This window comes from Plecotus auritus, assembly GCF_963455305.1.
Source record: "Plecotus auritus genome assembly, chromosome: 8".
Classification (NCBI taxonomy): Eukaryota; Metazoa; Chordata; class Mammalia; order Chiroptera; family Vespertilionidae; genus Plecotus; species Plecotus auritus.
In genome coordinates, this window is record NC_137782.1 from 142990973 (window position 1) to 143010645 (window position 19673).

At 41.3% G+C, this 19673-nt stretch overlaps 1 protein-coding gene across 2 annotated transcripts in view; it reads left to right on the top strand.

Moving 5' to 3' along the window:
* Positions 1 to 2232: 2232 nt before the first annotated feature.
* Positions 2233 to 19673, top strand: part of EFEMP1 (EGF containing fibulin extracellular matrix protein 1) — a 71022-nt gene continuing 53581 nt past the window's right edge. Inside the window, exons 1-4 of one of the 2 annotated variants that reach the window (XM_080685546.1) lie at positions 2233 to 2342; positions 3572 to 3659; positions 8044 to 8092; positions 8262 to 8672. In XM_080685546.1, coding sequence (XP_080541672.1) covers positions 3579 to 3659; positions 8044 to 8092; positions 8262 to 8672 — 541 coding nt within the window. In that variant the 5' untranslated portion in view covers positions 2233 to 2342; positions 3572 to 3578. Of the gene's footprint in view, positions 2343 to 2849; positions 2994 to 3571; positions 3660 to 8043; positions 8093 to 8261; positions 8673 to 19673 lie in introns of those variants that run through there. The other variant, XM_080685545.1, reaches the window with a different exon arrangement.

Here is a 19673-nt window from a genome sequence, read left to right on the forward strand (position 1 = left end):
AGGGAACTCATACAATTTAACAAAAGGATGATAAATAATTCAATCAAAAATGGGCAAAGGACCTAAATAGACACTTTTCGAAAGAGGACATACAGAAGGCTGAGAGACATATGAAAACATGCTCAAAATCACTAATCATCCAAGAGATGCAAATCAAAACAACAATGAGAGGTACCATCTCACACCTGTCAGAATGGCTATCATCAACAAATCAACAAAGGACAAATGCTGGCGAGGATGCGGAGAAAAAGGAACTCTCGTCACTGCTGGTGGGAATGCAGACTGGTGCAGCCACTGTGGAGAACAGTATGGAGTTTTCTCAAAAAACTAAAAATGGAACTCCCATTTGACCCAGTAATCCCACTTCTAGGAATATATCCCAAGAAACCAGAAACACCATTCAGTAAGGATACATGCATCCCTATGTTCATAGCAGCACAATTCACCATAGCTAAGATTTGGAAACATCCTAAGTGCCCATCAACAGATGAGTGGATTAGAAAACAGTGGTACCTCTACACAATGGAATACTACGCTGCTATAAAAAAAGAAGGAACTTTTACCATTTGCAACAGCATGGATGGACCTGGAGAGCATTATGCTAAGCGAAATAAGTCAGTCATAGAAAGATAAATATCACATGATCTCACTCATTTATGGAATATAATGAACAACATAAACTGATGAACAAAAACCGATCCAGAGATAAAGTAACACTGAACAGACTGTCCAACCTCAGAGAGAAGGTGGGGGTGGGGAGGGTCTGGAGATCAACCAAAGGACTTGTATGTATGGATATTAGCATAACCAATGGACACAGACACTGGGGAGGTGGGAGCTTGTCCTAGGGGGTGGGAGAGGCTAGGTGGGGGGAGGTCAATCAGGGAAAAAGGAGACATATGTAATACTTTAAACAATTTTAAAAAAGGAAATAAAATAAAATTTCTCTGGACAGATCTTTTTACTGTACAAAGTCAAATATCTAATTTTTAAAAAACGTTTGGAGATCATTAGTGACTAGGAAAACAAACATTCATATTTTGTTAGTAAAAATCTTCAGTACTGTTAGCAAAACTGCATATACTCAAGTAAGGTTCAGGCACGAAGCTCCTCTGAGTTTGCCCAGTATCGTGTGGCTTGCAACCAACTTGGCAATGTCTGGGCAACCCACTGCATACTCCAAAGATAAGGAGAGAGGCTTCCACCTGACAGCCTGGGTCTACCACCTTTCCCACAGCAGGGAAGGAAAAGGAGCTGTTCCTCTCCCTCCCACCCTCTGCCTCCAGCTCTGGGTCAAAGTTCTTAATACCTCCAATTTATACATTGTCTCATTCATGAAATTATATTTGGTTGCTTGCTTTTTAGAGGACATGACTGCCTTGAAAGCAAACTATTAATCTGATTTTAGAGTCGTAGGCTTCAGAGATAACTGCAGTCTGTGTGGTATGATTTGAAAAAGCCAGGAAAAAAAAAATTGTTTCCCCTCCAGATTCCTGAAATTCCACATTAGAATGAAAGGTGAGAGTGCAATGCCCAACTTGGAATGACCAGGACTGGGGACTCTCCCACAGATGAGCCAGTGGAGAGAAGAAAGGCAGTAGGTGAGAAAAGGGGCCCATAAAAAAGGAGGTTTGAGAAAACAAAATCAAACTCCACCTCACATTTTTGTTAGTGTGAGTTCTACTTGGCCTATTCCCAACACCTGGAACATAATATGTCACAAATATTTGTTGAATGAATGAATTAACTCTGTCCTAGATTTGAGGAAACAGATCCTCCCTCACTCCAAAAAAAAAAAAAAAAAAGCATCTGAAAGAAAAGACAAAAGAATCAGTTCTATGAATGGGATTAATTTACTCTCCCAGAATTCACTTGGGAATTGGGGTGGGAGGGGGAATAAGCAATTTTCCAGGACCCTCAGAAGCTCTCCTCCAGAGAGTATCCCCCTCCACAGGCACCAGAAATTGCTCCTGAGGCTGGAGCATCACAAAGGCCGATTCAAACCGCATATGCCAAATGTGCCATCTTCCACCTGGGGTTCCGGCCCGTGAGAACTGGGGAGGAAAATAGGCGGGGTGCTGGAGAGAGCCCTGGGCCAGGGGGTGCTGACCCAGCCCCGCAGCGCGCTCTCCCGCTCGGCTTGCAGTGCTAAGCTCAGCCCAAGCGCCTCCCTCAGCCCTCTCCTCCGCCCCCCTTCGCCCTCCCCCTTTCCCTCCCTTTCTCCTCCTCCTCCTCCTGCCGCTGCAGCCACTGCCAGACCTCGCCAGTTCAGACCCACGGGGCTGCCCTCCCCTGAACTCTCCCCTCGCTGCCCGGGCCCGGAGCGCAGCGCTGCCGCGCAGGTAGGAACCCCCGACGCGGGGGTCACACCACTGCGCCTAGTGCCCGCAGGGCTGCGCGCTGGCGAGCAAGTGGGGTAACCTGAGGGGTGCAGTGTACCCGAGAACTGACCCAGACTTTGCAGATCTCTCAGGCAGAGAGGGAGGTGGAGGTGTGCGGTCTGGGAATGCGATTTGTCAGCCGGTGCCAGTACCAGGGTGACATCTGTTTGTATGGGCATGTGTGTGCGCGCCAACAATCATCAGACAGGGCTTTGCCCCTAAACGAGATTTTGAAATTTCCAGGGGCTAATGTGAGAGATTTAAGACGCACCTGGATTCAACAGGCGCTGGTAAAAACTGGAGCGCTGAGCAGCTCCAGGGATTGCCGCCTGTTAGCCTACTGTTAAGAAAAGGGACCTCACTTCACTGGGGGCGCCAGGCCCGCCACCCCGAAACTCAGGCTTCGGTGTGGTCCCCCGGTTCAGGCCTTAGGTAGCCCCAGTCCTGAAGGTAGCGTGTCGGGGACCCGAGAAACTAGCGAGGCACAAGGGAAGCAGACGCTCCTCCGCACAACCTAGCGCTTTTAAACAAAGCCGCGCGCAGAGAACGGCGTGGAAATACCACTTTGAGAGTTGGTGCTGGGGGATGTGAGAAGGAGCTCTTGAGGGGCAGGTATTCTACTAGAACTGGGAAGAGATTGCCCCCAAGTTTTGTTGTGGTGTTTTGTTTTGTTTTAAGTGTGAGGCCAAGGTAATTCACATTGGTTCGCAGGTATTTCTACTGAGCTGTGCAAAGAACTCCACTAGCTGGAGGTGAACTTATGGGGAAAAGCCTTCACGTTCAAGGGGATAGGAGATTTGCTGTCCCACCTTCACGCTTGCTAAATAAATAAATAAATAAATACCACCTCTTTTGAAATTAATTACCCTCAATTATTTTCCTTCTGCCTCATTCTGGAGCCTGTTGTGTAGGTGCAGTATCAAAGGTACGCTGTGTGTCCTTTGTATATGTTTAGCACAGCCGGATGGAGTGAAGTGAAATGTAACTCTGCAGCCCTGTTACAGGCTTTGGTGCCTCCTTTGGCCACTGGAAGGTTGAGGAGGGGGTGGGGAGTTGAGAAAGTAGATTGGGTATCATGGAGCCTCAGCTTTTCCCAGCCCTCCTTCCTTGCTTGTTACCTCACAGCTAAAGTTTTGTTATTTACCCCTCAACTGATACTAAGCATCTCTTTGTCCTGTGTTTTCTTTGAGATTCACGATGTTGAAAGCCCTTTTCCTAACTATGCTGACTCTGGCGCTGGTCAAGTCACAGGACACTGAGGAAACCATTACATACACGGTAAGGGGTGATGGAATTTGAGATAAGTGCTGTTCAGCGGGATTCTGTGATACAAGGGAGACTTGATCCACTCTTGCCAGTGTATGTGGAGAGGGTAATAAACTATGCCTTAGCATGGTTCATGTTTGATTCCTTGTAAATTGCAGATGGTACTTTCTAAAGTTCATTTAGATTACCAATTGAGATAGGGACTAAAATGTAATTAATGATCTGTGTAAGACAAAGAGAGAGGGAGAGAGACAGAGAGAGAGAGAGAGAACCATTTTAAAATGAAAACCAAAGTAAGCTACATGTTTCCAACACATTCAATAAATTAATGGGTGTCAGGAATTGGAAAACCAGGATTCCTACATGCATGCAGATGAAACCAAAACTGTCATGCAAAATCAATAAACATCAGAAAAGCACTTTGCCTCATTTGTACATGTGACTTATGTTCTCAGGTAAATGGCCTTTATTGACTTTATAAAGGCTGATATTCATTTATAGTATAACATATACATGCCCTTGCGGTAAACTTCATGTGTTACCAGGATGTGGAATTAGCTCAAGTGGTTTTGAAATGCATTGTGTGAAATTTGATTTTGCATTTTCTAATTAGCATATCTGATATTTCCAGATAATATCTGATTAATTAGTTAATTGCATGAGTATGCATAACTAATGTTTACTAAAATATTGAAAATATCATCTGACCTCTCCCACTGCCAAGAGTGGATGTGGTGAAAACAGAGGGCGGTACTTACCTCACTTCTGGTGAGTTTGCACCTCTGTTTTGTGTTCTTTACTCTTTAATCAGTGTTGTGAGGCAAATGGCATTTGTCCTGAATCAAAATATGAAAAACACATTTTTTTAACTTGTTTCCAACTTAAAATTAAGTAATCCTACTTAGAAGAATGTGAAATTTTTTAAAATAAAAATTTTAAAAGTGAGCTAATGTCAATTACTGATAATAAACATTATATCACTTTTTTGGTACCATATTATCCCTAGAATGATAGTATTCATCTGGCAAATGTTCCTTGTTGTTGTTCAAATCATCTATCAATCAAATAAGGTTTAATATAAATATTTTGTTAACCTAATGGTAAATGTAATTTGCTTCCTCTGCTGAAGATAAATAAAGCAAGAGAAATGAATACATGTGTTGTTTATCTTCTACTGAAAATGTTTTGTTATGCAGGCTAAATTAAACCTTCTTAGTTTAAGTTAGGGAGCTAACATTAAATTAGCTACCCACTTTTATATTCATCTAATAAAAGATTTTATAGCTTTTACAATTTCTTGTTTTATACTCCCTCCCCTTTGCTAATCACTAAACCTTATTCATCTTTAGCAGGGAAAGTTCCCTGTAGATTAAACACAATTGTTTTAAGATTACACACTAGGGTTCACTATTATGACAACAGATTTCCCAGATATGTCATCCTTTTTGTGCTAAGATTAGATCTGTTCTCTTTTGAATTGTGTATGCCTAATGATTAGTGGTTGAAGAATAAGATGTAACTATTTTTTAAGTATCCCACAGTGGAGACATTATCTCCTTTCATTCTCACAGAAAAGTATAAGGTAAGTGGCATCATCTTCCCTTTGCTGACAGTAGAACTGAAGATCTGGGAGAGTATCTCATTTGCTTAAGGCTACACAGCCAGCAAGTGGTTAGCTAAATTCACTCTAGGCTTGTATAATAGTAGATCCATATTAAAGGTACTGGAACTAAATGCCTATAGCAAACTGAAGTCTTTTCTATTAGCATACAGATTACTTAAGTGAACTATCATTTTGCATGGCTTGAAAGAGATAGTTTTTAGAAGGATGGGCGCATATCCACAAGATAGCATTCCCCCTCCATATTAAAGATAGGGTGCATTCAGTTAGTTACTCACCAAGTATCTGCTATGTGCATAAGCAGTTCTATCAAAAGAATTTAAGTTTATTTGTTTACTAAGAAAATTCAGACCTTAACCTCAGGGGATTTACCCTGGGAAGATACTATTAAAAACCACAAAGTTCCTAAGCAAGTACAAATAATATTATTATACAGGTTATACAAGTTGCTAAAGCAATAGAAAAGCAAGGAGGTAATTAATGTCAGTGGTGGAATATTGGAGGAGATAGAACTCTGTGTTGATTCTTGAAGGGAGTAATGACTTTGGAATAATCCAGAAAGGCTGAAGAGGCACCTGAATCAGGAAGAAAAGAAATTGGCAAAGTCAAAGTCTAGAAGTGTAAACAACCAAGACAATTCCAAGAGGTGACAAGGTCAGAGGGGCTGGAGCTGGGTAGTAGGGAGAAACTGGAGATGATAATAATGAGAGGTGAGAGGTCTGCAGGCCACTGTGATCTCTTAGATGGAGTAACAACATAACCAAGAGAGCAAGAAAGATGGCCGTGGAGGCTGTTGTGCACCATGTAGAGATATGGAGACCTGTTAAGGAGCCTTGCCTACTCATGAGGCCAGGAAGGCTTATACTAATTGGTAGATACAGAAATGGGCACAAAGTCAGCAGAACTTGAAGGAAAATCATTTGAAAAGTCAATACTGATGTCAAAATTGTAATCCTGGTTCCTGAGAATGGTGGTAGTGCCTTGCTTGAACAGTGTTTGGGAAACTTGGAAAAATGAGTTTGGGAGATAAAGTAAATTTAGTGTTTACCCCGCTAAGTTTCAGATATCAGTAAAATATCTACACTGACCTCTCTGTCTCCATTTAGCTATTTACTCGCCAAGCATCTGTTGTGTGCATAAGCAACTCTCAGCTCTATTAAAAGAATTTATTTTTTTGGTTTACTATACTTTTTCTCAATACTTCCTGACGCATCTTTCTTTTCTCAAGAAATAGCCTCTGCTAAGTGAAATAAGCCAGTCAGAGAAAGACGGATACCATATGATTTCACTTATATGTGGAATCTAATGAACAAAATAAACTAACAAACAAAATAGAAACAAACTCAGAGATACAAAGAACAGACTGACAGCTGTTAGAGGGGAGGAGGTTGAGGAGAAGGGGGGGAAAGGTGAAGGGATTAAGCAAAAAACAAAAAAACAAAATGCATACACAGACAACAATATGGTGACTACCTGAGGAAAAGGGGGGTAGAGGGAGGTAATAAAGGGTAAAGGAGGAATAAACTGTGATAGAAGGAGACTTGACTTGAGGTGGTAAACACACAATACAATATACAATGTATAGATGATGTATTACAAAATTGTACACATGAAACTGACATAATTTTTAACCAATATCACCCCCAATAAAATTCAATAAAAAGTAAAATAAAATAGAAGTAGCACCTACGTTATCTGTATCAGAATCATATGGGATGCTTGTTAGGAACTCAGATTCCAGGCCTCCTATCAGAATCCGATCTTTTGGGTGGAACCAGCACCGTGGTGATTCTTAACCATAATACAGTTTGAGAGTCACTGACCTTCAGTAAGAATTCAGTTCCTGTCTGTCCCAAAGAAAGGTTTCCCAGATTTGGCCCTGTCTACCTCTCTAACCTTATCCCCACCCACCCAATACTACTTGAAGCTCCATCCCCTCTTTAACAATTTTACTCTTATAAGTCCGATTCACTTGTGGCCTTCCTCACAGACCCTTTCCTTCCATCCTGTTGTGCCCATCATATCCCTGGGGAGAGTCCACCACTCCTACCTACATGCATACTTGTGTCATGGCGCCTAACATCTTGTTCCAATTTGTCTACCTGTCTTTCTCCTCTTCTGGCCTATAAGCTGCTTGTGGACAGGGAAAAGGGCTTCATGATCTTTGCATTCCCAGGGACTAGGATGGTGCGAGAAGGTACTTAATAGATGGTTCAGCAAGTGAACCAGAGGACCTGTGGGAGCTGCAACTAGCAGGCAGGCCAGGGTGTGAGAGGGAGGCTCTGAACCCAGCTGAATGGGAATGATAAGGAAAGCCAGGTGCTGGGGATTTGGAGAGAGAAAGAAGAGAAGAGTCAAGGGCTGAAAAAAAGAACTCAGTTGGAATTTTTTTTTTTTTTTTGGTAAAATTTACAATGTGGAAGAAGAAGCAAATAAAGCAAAAAAGAGCAGAGCACTCAGGGAGATTGGAAATTAGTATCAAGACAGGGAAGAATTCCAAGAAGATGGTCATGGGTGATTATACCAAACACAACAGTAGAGTTAGGCAGCTGATGATTGGGAAGGGATGCCTCAAGCAGGACAAGGCACAGATTTGTCTTTTTTTAAAAAAAAAGAAAGAAAAGCTAGAGAATGTTAAACTACCCATCTCCTCATCTATCTAGGAAGCTAGTGCAAAGATTGTTGCCATAAGAATGAAACTTTTAGAGTGACTTCCTAGGGACTGGATATACCAACTAACTGTCTCCTGGCCCCATCTTGATGTTTTCTTCACAGCAATGCACAGATGGATATGAGTGGGATCCTGTAAGACAGCAGTGCAAAGGTGAGCCAACTTCCAAGACTTCCCATCTGAACATAGCTTTCTGTGTCACTCTTCATCTTCTGCCACTCTTCCTTACAGTTTGTATTATACCAAAAAATATATGAGCATATATGTCATGTTCAGTTTTCCCCCTAAGAAGATTCCTGACTTATTTTATTATTCACTGCAGATATTGATGAATGTGACATTGTCCCAGATGCCTGTAAAGGTGGAATGAAATGCGTCAACCACTATGGAGGATACCTCTGCCTTCCTAAAACAGCCCAGATTATTGTCAATAATGAACAACCTCAGCAAGAAACACCAGCAGCTGAAACTGTGGGTGCAGCTGCAAATGCAGTCGCAACCTCGAATGCAGGTGGGGGTGTAGCAGCCAGTGGCATGGCATCCAGCGGAGTGATGCCTGGGACTGGTTATGTCGCCAGTGCTGCTGCAGTTGCAGGTCCAGAAGTGCAGACTGGCCGAAATAACTTTGTTATCCGGCGGAACCCAGCTGACCCTCAGCGCATTCCCTCCAACCCTTCTCACAGGATCCAGTGTGCAACAGGCTATGAGCAGAGTGAGCATAACATCTGCCAAGGTAAGCATGACTTCTTTTACTAACAAATAGGTTCTTGCCCAAGTGCACCACGTGGTGAAAATAATAACTCACACATTTTTGACAGCTTCTCACATGTGCCAGACATTGTGCTAAATGCTTTGCCTGCAATAATCCTAAAAGGTAGTTGCTGCCCGCATAGTCGTCATTTTACAAATGAGGACTCAGAGAGGTCTCCTCTACATTCAAGTCACACCCCAGCCCAATTCAATAACAATCTCGGGCATCAGTATTTTTTAAAGCTCCTCACGTGGTTCCAGCATGCAGTCAAGTTTGAAAACCTGGGGTCACACAGATGGTAAGTGCAGAGCCAGCCTTAAGACCCGGCAGACAAGGCCAGAGTTATAGCTGTCAGAAGGAGCAGTCAGGTTATCCATGGGAATTGTTCTATCAAGCTCCTCCATACTAGGAAAATCCCCCTTTGGGTTCTCAAGTTTTCTTTTCATTGAACTTGCCACTGACATTTTTTCCTTATGATGGAATAAAGAAATGGGGTTCCTGCCTCTCAGTACCATCTCCTCCACTCATACTCACGTCTTTTAAAGCTCTCATTTGAACACATTTCGCATATGAAATGGCACCATCTGCCTGGGTTTTTCTGTTTATTGTCACAAAGAGGACACATCACTGTGTATTCTAGAAACAGCAGTAGAGAGTCATGCTAGCAAAGCAATAAGAATCTTGGGCTTTGAAGACACATGGGATAGTAGCTAACTGGACTGTGCTAAGGGATTCTGTTTCCCTCTTCCTACTTGACAAACCCTTTCAGATCTGCTTGATGTGGGGATTGTGTTACTGAGGTAGGCCACAGGAGTCCCAGACTACTTTTTCATTGCAGGGCTGACTGAGTAGACCTCCTATCACACCATAAATGCCAGGTACACATTGGTCAATGGAAAGGGCCAGGAGTTTTTACCTTCTACCTACTCACAAGTGAGGAAGAGAGCACTTTCCTCCCTCAACACTGAGGAGTCCAATTGGGATCACCTAGCTGCTGCATTAAGTGAAAAAAGCATCTTCTGGTCTCCTGGGATGCTGCCCCTCATTCACCAGTGTTGAGTTTTATCTCCTATATAAGAGGTAGTAGATTTTAAATGGCTTATAAATGAAGTAAGGAAATCTATCATGTTCTGACTTTTATTATTTTACTAGGGGCCCAGTGCACAAATTCGTGTACCTTGAAAGGAACTGTGGGCCATGAGGCTGCGGTGGGCACAGGGGCAGGTCTTGGCCCATCCTCTGCGCCCCTGCCTGGCCCTTCCTACCTCAGCCTCCCCATCCTCCCCCCACCCCCATCCCCTGTCTGCTGCAGTCCCAGCCCCATTCCTGCGGCCTCCGCTCCCACGCGTTGACAGTGCCTGCCCTGCTCGCACCTGCTGACAGCGCGGAGCAATTGGGGCTGGTGCCAGCAATGGGTGTGAGTGGTGGCTTCAGCGCCAGAAGTGAGTGCGAGTTGTGCTGTCGCCAGCAGAGGGTGCGAGTGGTGGCTGCTGGCTCTGATCACCCCTCAGGAGCAGGGGGAGGTGGAGAAGCCCTGAGGGGTGATCGGGGGATGGTAGCCGCCACTTGCACCTGCTGATGGCGCCAAGCGATCAGGGTTGGCACTGGGCGCCAGCAGCGGGTGCAAGCAGTGCTGGTGCCAGCAGCAGGTACAAGTGGGGCTGGCACTGACAGCAGGTGCGAGTCCCCAGTGGGACTGCGGTTCACAGGAACAAAGAATTTTCAGTAACCACTAGAGGCTCTCCCCCATGACAGCGACCAGTGCCCCTGCCTTGGTCTGGCACCCTCGCTCACCTGCTCCACCATCCCACTGCAGCCAATGCCTGCCATGTTCCGTGCTCTGCCACCTGCTGCTGATGCCCACCATGTTCCGCGCACCCCCTGGTGGTCAGTGCACGTCATAGCAACCAGTTGTTTGGTTGTTCCACCGTTCGGTCTATTTGCATATTAGGGTTTTTATATACATAGATATTTTGTGTTCAAGTTTTAAGTACCCCACAACAAGAGCTGTGATGGTGTCACTTTTCAGAAAGCCCATCATATGAACATCTGTTTTGTGTTACTGTCATGAGTCAGAATTCCAATATTGATGATGAATGCCTCAGCATCTGCTTAATATTCTGATATTTAGTTTAGGATTATGTCAAGGAGATAACCTCATGAGGTTATGTGTGTGTGTGTGTGTGTGTGTGTGTGTGTGTGTGTGTTTGAATATTGGTTTAAAATATACCTGCATCTATTTAAGATACCAATTTTACTTGTTATTGAAATATAAAATTATATTAGAAACTGAAACGTTTTTCTGAAATGTTTTAAGTATGACTTTTATATGCTGAATTATTTTTTATACTTCAGATGTATATTTCACTGGTACTTAGGAGAAAAAAACACACAAATAAATGAAGGGCTATTTCCTAAAGTAGTTTATAGTCCATCATTGACAATTGTGGTTGAATTAAAAAATGATAACTATAACCAAATGAATAAGTTCTAAAATAAAATATATTCAGAACTTACAACATTCATTGGTTACAATAGAAACTGTATAACATGTGAATAATAAAAATGAGATCTTTTCTTAAAAAAAAATCTAGCCTAATCCAACCAGTGTGGCTCAGTGGTTGAGCATCAACCCATGAACCAGGAGGTCATGGTTGGATTCCAGGTCAGGGCACATGCCGAGGTTGCAGGCTCAATCCCCAGTGGGGGCATGCAGGAGGCAGCCAATCAATGATTCTCTCTCATCATTGATGTTTCTATCTCTCTTTCTCTCTCCCTTCCTCTCTGAAATCAATGAAAACATGTTTTTTAAAAAATATTTAGACTATCTTACAAAGTAAGTTACTTTTCACATATTAAAACATTTGTAATTCTTACTTCTTTGGGAAATTTGTATAGTGATAAGCTAAAACTATTAAATGCCTTTCTTATGGTAGATGCTATATATATACTTATTGGTTGTACACAGGGTATTTCCCAAACTATTCTGCATAATTCAACCAATTTTTAGAACTTGGGATTGGGGGAGATACCAATTGGGGTGGGGGAGATATGTATAATTGGAAGCAGAGTTAAAAGGTTTTTGGCTCGCTTACCACTTAAATTGGATGTTCCAACCTCACAGATTTTACAAAGTGCCCACAAATGTAGATTTACTTAATTGTTGATAAAAGGGGGTTATTTCATATGATAACAACAGGATAATCTGTCTAGGGAATCTGACTAACAAGTCGAGTCACACTTATGCTCGTTTATTATTGAGCTAATCAAACATACAGTCCAGCTTCTTCTAATTGCCTACAGATGTATGACATTCTCGTTTCAGGCCAGCAACACAAAATAATGTTTTATAACCGATGTGAAATAGTGGGGATCTCTGCTTAAAACAATAATGTGGACCTCTATTACTGACATCAGTGTGGAGTTTGAGGAGCCTTCTGTTTTAATAAATATCTCCACTCTCTTATAAATGATGCGTACTTATGCCCAGTAGTCCAAATACATTCACCATGGTCTCTGGATTAGAATAAATGAATGCCTGCAGATGAGTCATATTTGTATTAAAATTATTTCTTTTTTCCACATATATTTTTCAACAGGTACAATTTATCATTACATAACTTAAAGCTGAAGACATCTTTATGTAATGGCTGAAATCTGTATTGTTTCAGTGTTAAAGTCAATTGTGCCTTTGAATGCACTATTACCAATCATAGGTGGCACCTAAAAATTTAAATAGCACCAGATATTTTTAAATACATTCTATTTTATAAATATATATTTAATCAGCTGTCTATGTTTTAATATTTCGTGAATACATGTTCCTTTTATTCCTTTTCTTAAATTTTTCCAGAGTTTTTAAATTTTGTGCAAAAACAAGGGGTTTAAAATGCAACATAACATCCAAATATCAATTCATATGAAAAGGTTTTTTTCATGTAATTTTTGTCAATTAATGATAATGCTGGGGGAACTATTCCAATTTCAAATGACAGGTGGCAGCTCTATAATTATGTGAAGATCATTTCATTGTTACATATCTGGAGTCTTGTATAAATAAAGTTTTATAAATGAACTAGTGGCCCGGTGCACAAAATTTGTGCACGGCGGAGGGAGGGTGTTCCTCAGCCCGGCCTGCACCCTCTCCAATCTGGGACCCCTCAAAGGATGTCCTACTGCTGGTTTACAGGGATTGGGCCTAAACCGGCAATCGAACATCCCTCTTGCAATCCGGGACTGCTGGCTCCTAACCACTCACCTGCCTGCCTGCCTGCCTGATTGTCCCTAACCACTCTGCCTGCCGGCCTGCTCACCCCCAACTGCCCCTCCTGCTGGCCTGCTCACCCCCCCCTTCCCTCCCCACTGGCCTGCTCGCACCCAAATGCCCCCCTGCTGGCCTGCTCACTCCAAACTGCCCCCTCCACTGTCCTGATCACCTCCAACTGACCCCCACTCACGGCCTGTTCACCCCCAACTGCCCCCCTGCTGGTCTGCTTACCCCCAATGGCCCCGCCCCCCACCAGCCTGATCACCCACAACTGCCGTCCCATCCTGGTCTGATCACCTACAACTGCCCTCCCCTCTTGGCCTCTAACCACCTCTACCTCTGCCCCACCACCATGGCTTTGTCCAGAAGAACGTCCGGAAGGTCTCCTGGAAGGTCTCTCAGTCTAATTAGCATATTACCCTTTTATTAGATAGAGGCCTGGTGCACAGGTGGGGGCCAGCTGGTTTGCCCTGAAGAGTGTCTCGGATCTGGGTGGGGGTCCCGCTGGGGTGCCTGGCCAGCCTGGGTGAGGGGCTGAGGGCAATTTTCAGGCTGGCCACACCCCCTTCAGGGTGGGGGTCCCCGCTTGGGTGCCTGGCCAGCCTGGGTGAGGGGCTGATGGCTGTTTGCAGGCTGGCCACGGCCCCCAGAGACCCAAGCTCCCAGCCCTTTCTTTTTTTTTTTCAGCGCCTCCTTGAGCGGAGGCCAGGGCCAGCTAGAAGCAGGTATCTGGGATTTATTTATCTTCTATAATTGAAACTTTGTAGCCTTGAGCGGAGACCAGGGCCAGCCAGGGCAGGCGGAAAGCTTGGCTTCCTCCATCGCCGGGGGCAACCCAAGCCTCCTGCTAGCTCCAGCTCCGTGGCCGCTGCCATCTTTGTTGGGTTAATTTGCATACTCACTCCTGATTGGCTGGTGGGTGTGGCTTGTGGGAGTAGCGGAGGTATGGTCAATTTGCATGTTTCTCTTTTATTAGATAGGATAGTTTCTTTATGTGCTATCATCTGCCCCAAAGACAACAGATATTCATCTCCTCCAAAAGAGAGTTGGACCTTTGATGACTCACTTTATTTTTCTACATCTTAAGTGTATAGTCTATGTAATCTTTCTCAAAGGAGATTGAGTTAGAAATCACTAGTTTAAGTTGTGAAAGGATTTTTAATCATATACAACTTTCTAAGAGTTCCATTCTTGTAGGAAAAAAAAAAAAAGCATTTGGGAACTGACAAGAGAAGACATCGATTGCCCAATTTGAAGGAATTTGTTCACATAATTGAACTTTTGAAAAATTAAACATAGGATATTTTGTATAACTAGTAATTAATCGACTACTAAACTCATTGAGTATTTATAGGTATCATTACTAACTTGTTAAAGAAACTGCTCCATCAAAAAATGAACTTGCCCAGCCAGTGTCGCTCAGTGGTTGAGCGTCAACCTATGAACCAGGAGGTCACCGTTTGATTCCTGGTCAGAGCACATGCCTGGGTTGCAGGCTTGACCCCCAGTGGGTGGTGTGCAGGAGTCAGCTGATCAATGATTCTCTTTCACCAGTGATGTTTCCTCTCCCTTCTTCTCTGAAATCAACAAAAAAAAATTTTTTTAAAAAGAACTCACTACAAATGCTTAATGAAGCTGATTATGGAGCCAAATCCAGAATGCAGTTCCTGACTTGTATTATATAAGGTGAAAAATGTGAAAATATACCATAGAATTTCCAACCATCCCTGTCTACCTGAGACTATTCTGTTTTGAAAACAGAAAGTCCCACAACCCTGGAAATGCCTCAGTCCTGGGCAGATGGGATAGTTGATCACCCCAGCACACCCCCAATAATCAAATCTCAGACAAGAGTGAGAAAGTCCCAATATTACAGCCTTTTTTGTTTAGGTTAAGGTATTGTTTGTCCAATGGGACTGTTTTTTTTTAAGTTTGTTTTAAACTTTCAAAAACAAAACCTCATTTATTTTTATGTACCTGGACAGAGCCTTTCTTTTCCCACTTGCCAATCTATTCACAAGCTGTTTCCACATTGTTCTAGATCATATGTGTAGGATACCTAGACATCAGTACCTACATACTTAGATACATGTCAGACAGCAGTTAGCTCATGTTACCACATTGCAGCAGGGAAAAATTTTACCACACAATTAAATACCATGCTTCAATTATAAAGTTTTTTTCCCCCAAATGTTTCTTTTTAAATTTTTAGCTATGTTTTCAATTATTTCATTTTGTTTTTATGTTTATCATCTATGACACAGAAGCAATTAAAAACCTAAAAAGGAAAAAAATGCCTTTTATAAAGCCTAAAGGAACAAAAAAATGATACTCATGGTTAAAAAACTACCTCTTGGGGGCCATCTATTATCTTCCACACATTTCTTCATAAAACATAAGGATAACTAAAGTACTATTTTGAAAAAAGAGTTATTGTCTATACATCCACTTTAAAAAAGAGAAACTTGAACTAACACATACAGATTCTCGGATGCTAGGAACATCTTTTTTTTTTTCACTTCTTTCATTTGAAACTTAATGATCTCATATCCAGAAGAGGATTTGTAAATTATAGTGCAATCAATTGGCTCAGCATACCTTGCATTGTCATTGCCAAACAACTTCCAAATGCTACCCATTTGTTGATCCTCACCAATGTCATTAGAATCTCTGGTTGCTTTTGTTAGTTTGTGAGGAAATGTTTAATTTTTGTTACATGTAATTATGCAGCCTCCTCCCAAAGAGCTTTGATCTCAGAAAAGAGATATTTTGCAAAAGGAACACTATAATCAAGTCAATTATGATATTAACAGAAAATAAATACTTCAAGCAGAAAGTAAAATGTGTATTTAGCCTGCTTAGAGTTCTTTGTTGTTTTTAGTTGTTAATTACCTTTGAGTACCTGAAAATTCTCTAAAGCCCATCAATAGATAGGAGTTAAGTTTATAAGGAAAGCTTGATTCCTTTTTAAATAAGCTGATGCAGTGGAATAGAAATGATTGATTTCCTCCTGAAAAAAATCTAGCAATGTTTCATAACTTACCAAATACTGCAGTCATTGAATTTTTAATTAACTTAAGACTCATTTTAAATCTACATTTGTGAACAGTATGTGCAGGAATCTGATTCATGCAAGTCAGAAAGTATCCTTAAAATTCCTTCATAAAAAATGAGTGACAGCTATTTGAGATGGAAGAATGGAAGAGATCAGTGTGATCACTCTTCTACGAAAGACTATCAGTGGTCGGCAAACTGCGGGTTTGTTGACTGAGTTTGCCAACCACTGCCCTGGGGCTTAATCACAAGGAATAACACCAGCCTATAATTATTGGAATTGAGAGTCTAGTTTGCTAATGGTCAGCAAACTCATTAGTCAACAGAGCAGCAAACCGCGGCTCGCAAGCCGCAGTTTGCCGACCACTGGCCTAACTCAATGATTCCCAAAGTGTGATCTCAAACTAGAAGCATCATCCGGTAACTTATAAGTGCAAAAAATCCTGGGCCCTATCAGACCTACTGAATCTGGTTAGGACTCTACTATCCCTAAACCAAGGACATAAGTGCAACCTAGAGGAAAAGGCAAAGAAAGAAAACGAGATCTTACACTTCTCTATAAAACCAGTTATAGTATGTGAAATACTATAACTGCCCTTACATTGTCAGTAGGTAAAACTCTAAGTTATGTTATGGGTATGGTAATACGATTGGTGTTAAGAGATACCCATCCCCTCCATAGGCAGACTGTTTATGCTCATGGCATAAACTTGTGAGATGAGGCAATGCTGTTTGGAGGTTCAGTTCATGAGTCACAAAAGAGGAGGTTGACTCTGACTATGTTTAAAGCGTCTTTTGGTTATCAAAATACCAGCTGCACAGCTGACATCCCATTCTATTTAGAGTCTATGAATATCATCAGATACTAGAAGAATATTCACATAAGTATCTTTTCAACTTAAACTTAATCAAAGATTTACTTCCCACCAAAGACAAGAAGATTCTTGTTAAAATTAGTTAACACTTAATCTATGAAATGAATTTCCCTCTCCTCATAGAAACAAAAAGAGCAGATGAGAGTAGAATTGTAAGCCTGGGTGACTTCAGGAATGTGCACTGGTACTAGCTCATTATTTCTTTCTCCAACAGAAAGTCTCGGACTCTATTCTCTGAAATCAACAAGTTGCCCCATTTGTAAAGACTGACTTTGCACTTGTTGAATTACTGGCACAATTTTATTCTTTGAAACCAGAGTAAACAAAATTTGCCCCAAATGTGTTTGATTTTGCATGAATGTACAAATAAGTAATTCACTCCACATCTGAAATTCATTAGCCTTCTTCGTTTTCCAGGAGGTAACTGCAAATTGCGCACTCAAAAATAAAACTGATCAAGAAAACTGCTTTCAAATATTGGCAGAAGAAAACAGCTATCATTGCAAGCATTTACCCACAATTGCAGGCTTTCAGCTTGAACCTAAATGATTTGTAAACATTTAATAAAGAAATGAAGAAATTACATGAAAGGAAGGCTGAGTGCTAGGATATTGGCAGCAGCATGGATGGCTTATTGCCATCAATTTCATATGACCACAGATTAAAAGAAGGGAGACATAGTGAATCAATGTTATGTAAATGTGTACTAAATAGGCTAAAAATTTGAGATTGGGGCTAATTCAAATTCTAAAACTTGAACTACCTTTCAAACAATTGTACATCTGTACTAGTCAAGAGTAACCAGGCAATACTGCAAGTGAAGTTGATCAAACAGAACACAAAACCATTCAGTTAGTGTTCAATAAACTTGATCAAGTTTGAGAACCACTTTCTGTTGCAAGGCACTTTGATAGAATCAAAGTAGAAAGAAGTAGTCATAATCCTTAGGGAACTTTGCATTATTGACCCATGAGTTAGCAAATAACAATAAAAGAAACAAACATTTCAATAAAGTAAAGACAGTACATCACAAGAAGTACATGACAAATTGCCAAAAAAGAGAAGTAAAAGTAGTGTGTGACACAGGTCGCCTTACAATTTACTAAAATCCATATTTGGACAGAAAAATACCCCACACATGTCCCCAGAAATGTGGTCAAGAGCAAGAGTCTGGTTCCTCCCTGGAATGGCCCATTTAGGATAGGATGATAAGGGGAAATTGGAAGGTCTGATGAGGAAACTGAGGTCCAGATAGCAGAGGAAGTAACCATCGTGTAGCCAAGCAGAATAACACAAAGCAGCATTGTGTCCAAGTTCCTTATGTCTTAATAGTGGTTTCCCAGGAAAGTCCCCCGGAAGCAGTGTGCTGCTCATAGGAATGCTAACAAAGCAGGGGTGGGGTAAGTGAGGGAGACAGAATCAGAAAGTACACATGATACCGAGCCACTGCACAGAAAACATCTATTACCAGTTCCATCTTCAGTAACTCTCCCCAACAAAATACTAGGGTGTTCCAGCTCTGTCTAAATATTTTCTCAAATTGTGTCCCATTTTACTTATTAATGAATAGGCACTAAGCAAATGTTTGGTATGTGTATGTATATGTATGTGTGTTTAAATGAATGAATGGTTTTTATTTATTTTTTTTATCTTCAGCCAAGTATGTTTATTGATTTTAGAGAGAGAGGAAGGACGAGAGAGAGACATAAATTTGTTGTCTATCACATGTTCTGACCAGTATGTACTCTGACCTAAGTATGTGCTTTAATTGGGAATCGAACTCTCCCAAGACCTTTTGGTGACACTGCAACCAACTGAGCCACTCAGCCAGAACATGAATAAATGAGTGATTTTTAATCATCAGAGAATGCAAGCTTAAAGTTCACTCTGAGTTCTAAAACTACCCTTGAAAATCCGCCACAGAGTACCATATGGATATAAAGTATATTTCCCAACTGTATGTTTTCAAATTTTTCATTAATTTTGGAAGGCTTAGATATTGTTCCCATTTGAAGCCACTTGAAAGAAGAAGCTATAAAGTCTATTTTTTACATCTTGAATTGTTAGGTTTTTCATAAACATTGGTGAATATTCCTAGAGCAAGACTACTCATCGGAAATACTTAAAATCTGTTAACTCTTTGGCAAGCCATTTAATGAATCTCTGTCAATTATATCCTCCCTAAAAATCTAATGGTGAATAATGATGATACAGTTGAATTGGGGAAATGTTAATATTTATGATATTTGAAGTGAAATAATCATAAGGCTGGTAAATATTTATGTGAGCTGTCTGATATTATGAAGAAAATGCAAGACACTTAAAGCTCTACACAATAAGAGTAATAAAGGAAGGAAGGATCAGAACAATCTATATTGGGCATTTCCCTCTATTGCAAGACAGAAATTATCCTTTTTAAATCTACTTTGTTCAAATGCTAAAGGGTAGAATCCAGGAAAGTTGGATGTAGGTGACTTAAAGAAGCTCAATTTTGAGCTAGTCCCAAAGTAGGAAGAGCGGAATTGCTAAAGGGAGAATGAAATCCTTAGACCCCAGAGGCCAAAGAAAAAGAAATCAGCTTACTGAAGACCCCTTGAAAGCTGGTAACTAGCTTATACTTGAACTGTAGAGAATGGAACTAGAGAAAACCATTAAGAGCTATGTGTATAGCTTTATGTATGCTCAACTAAAGTGAGAATCATGACGGGAACTGGAACTACCTTTGTGCATATATAGTTAAATCTCAAAAAGCTCCAGGGACTGTAGTGAAATAAGTTTTGCACTCTA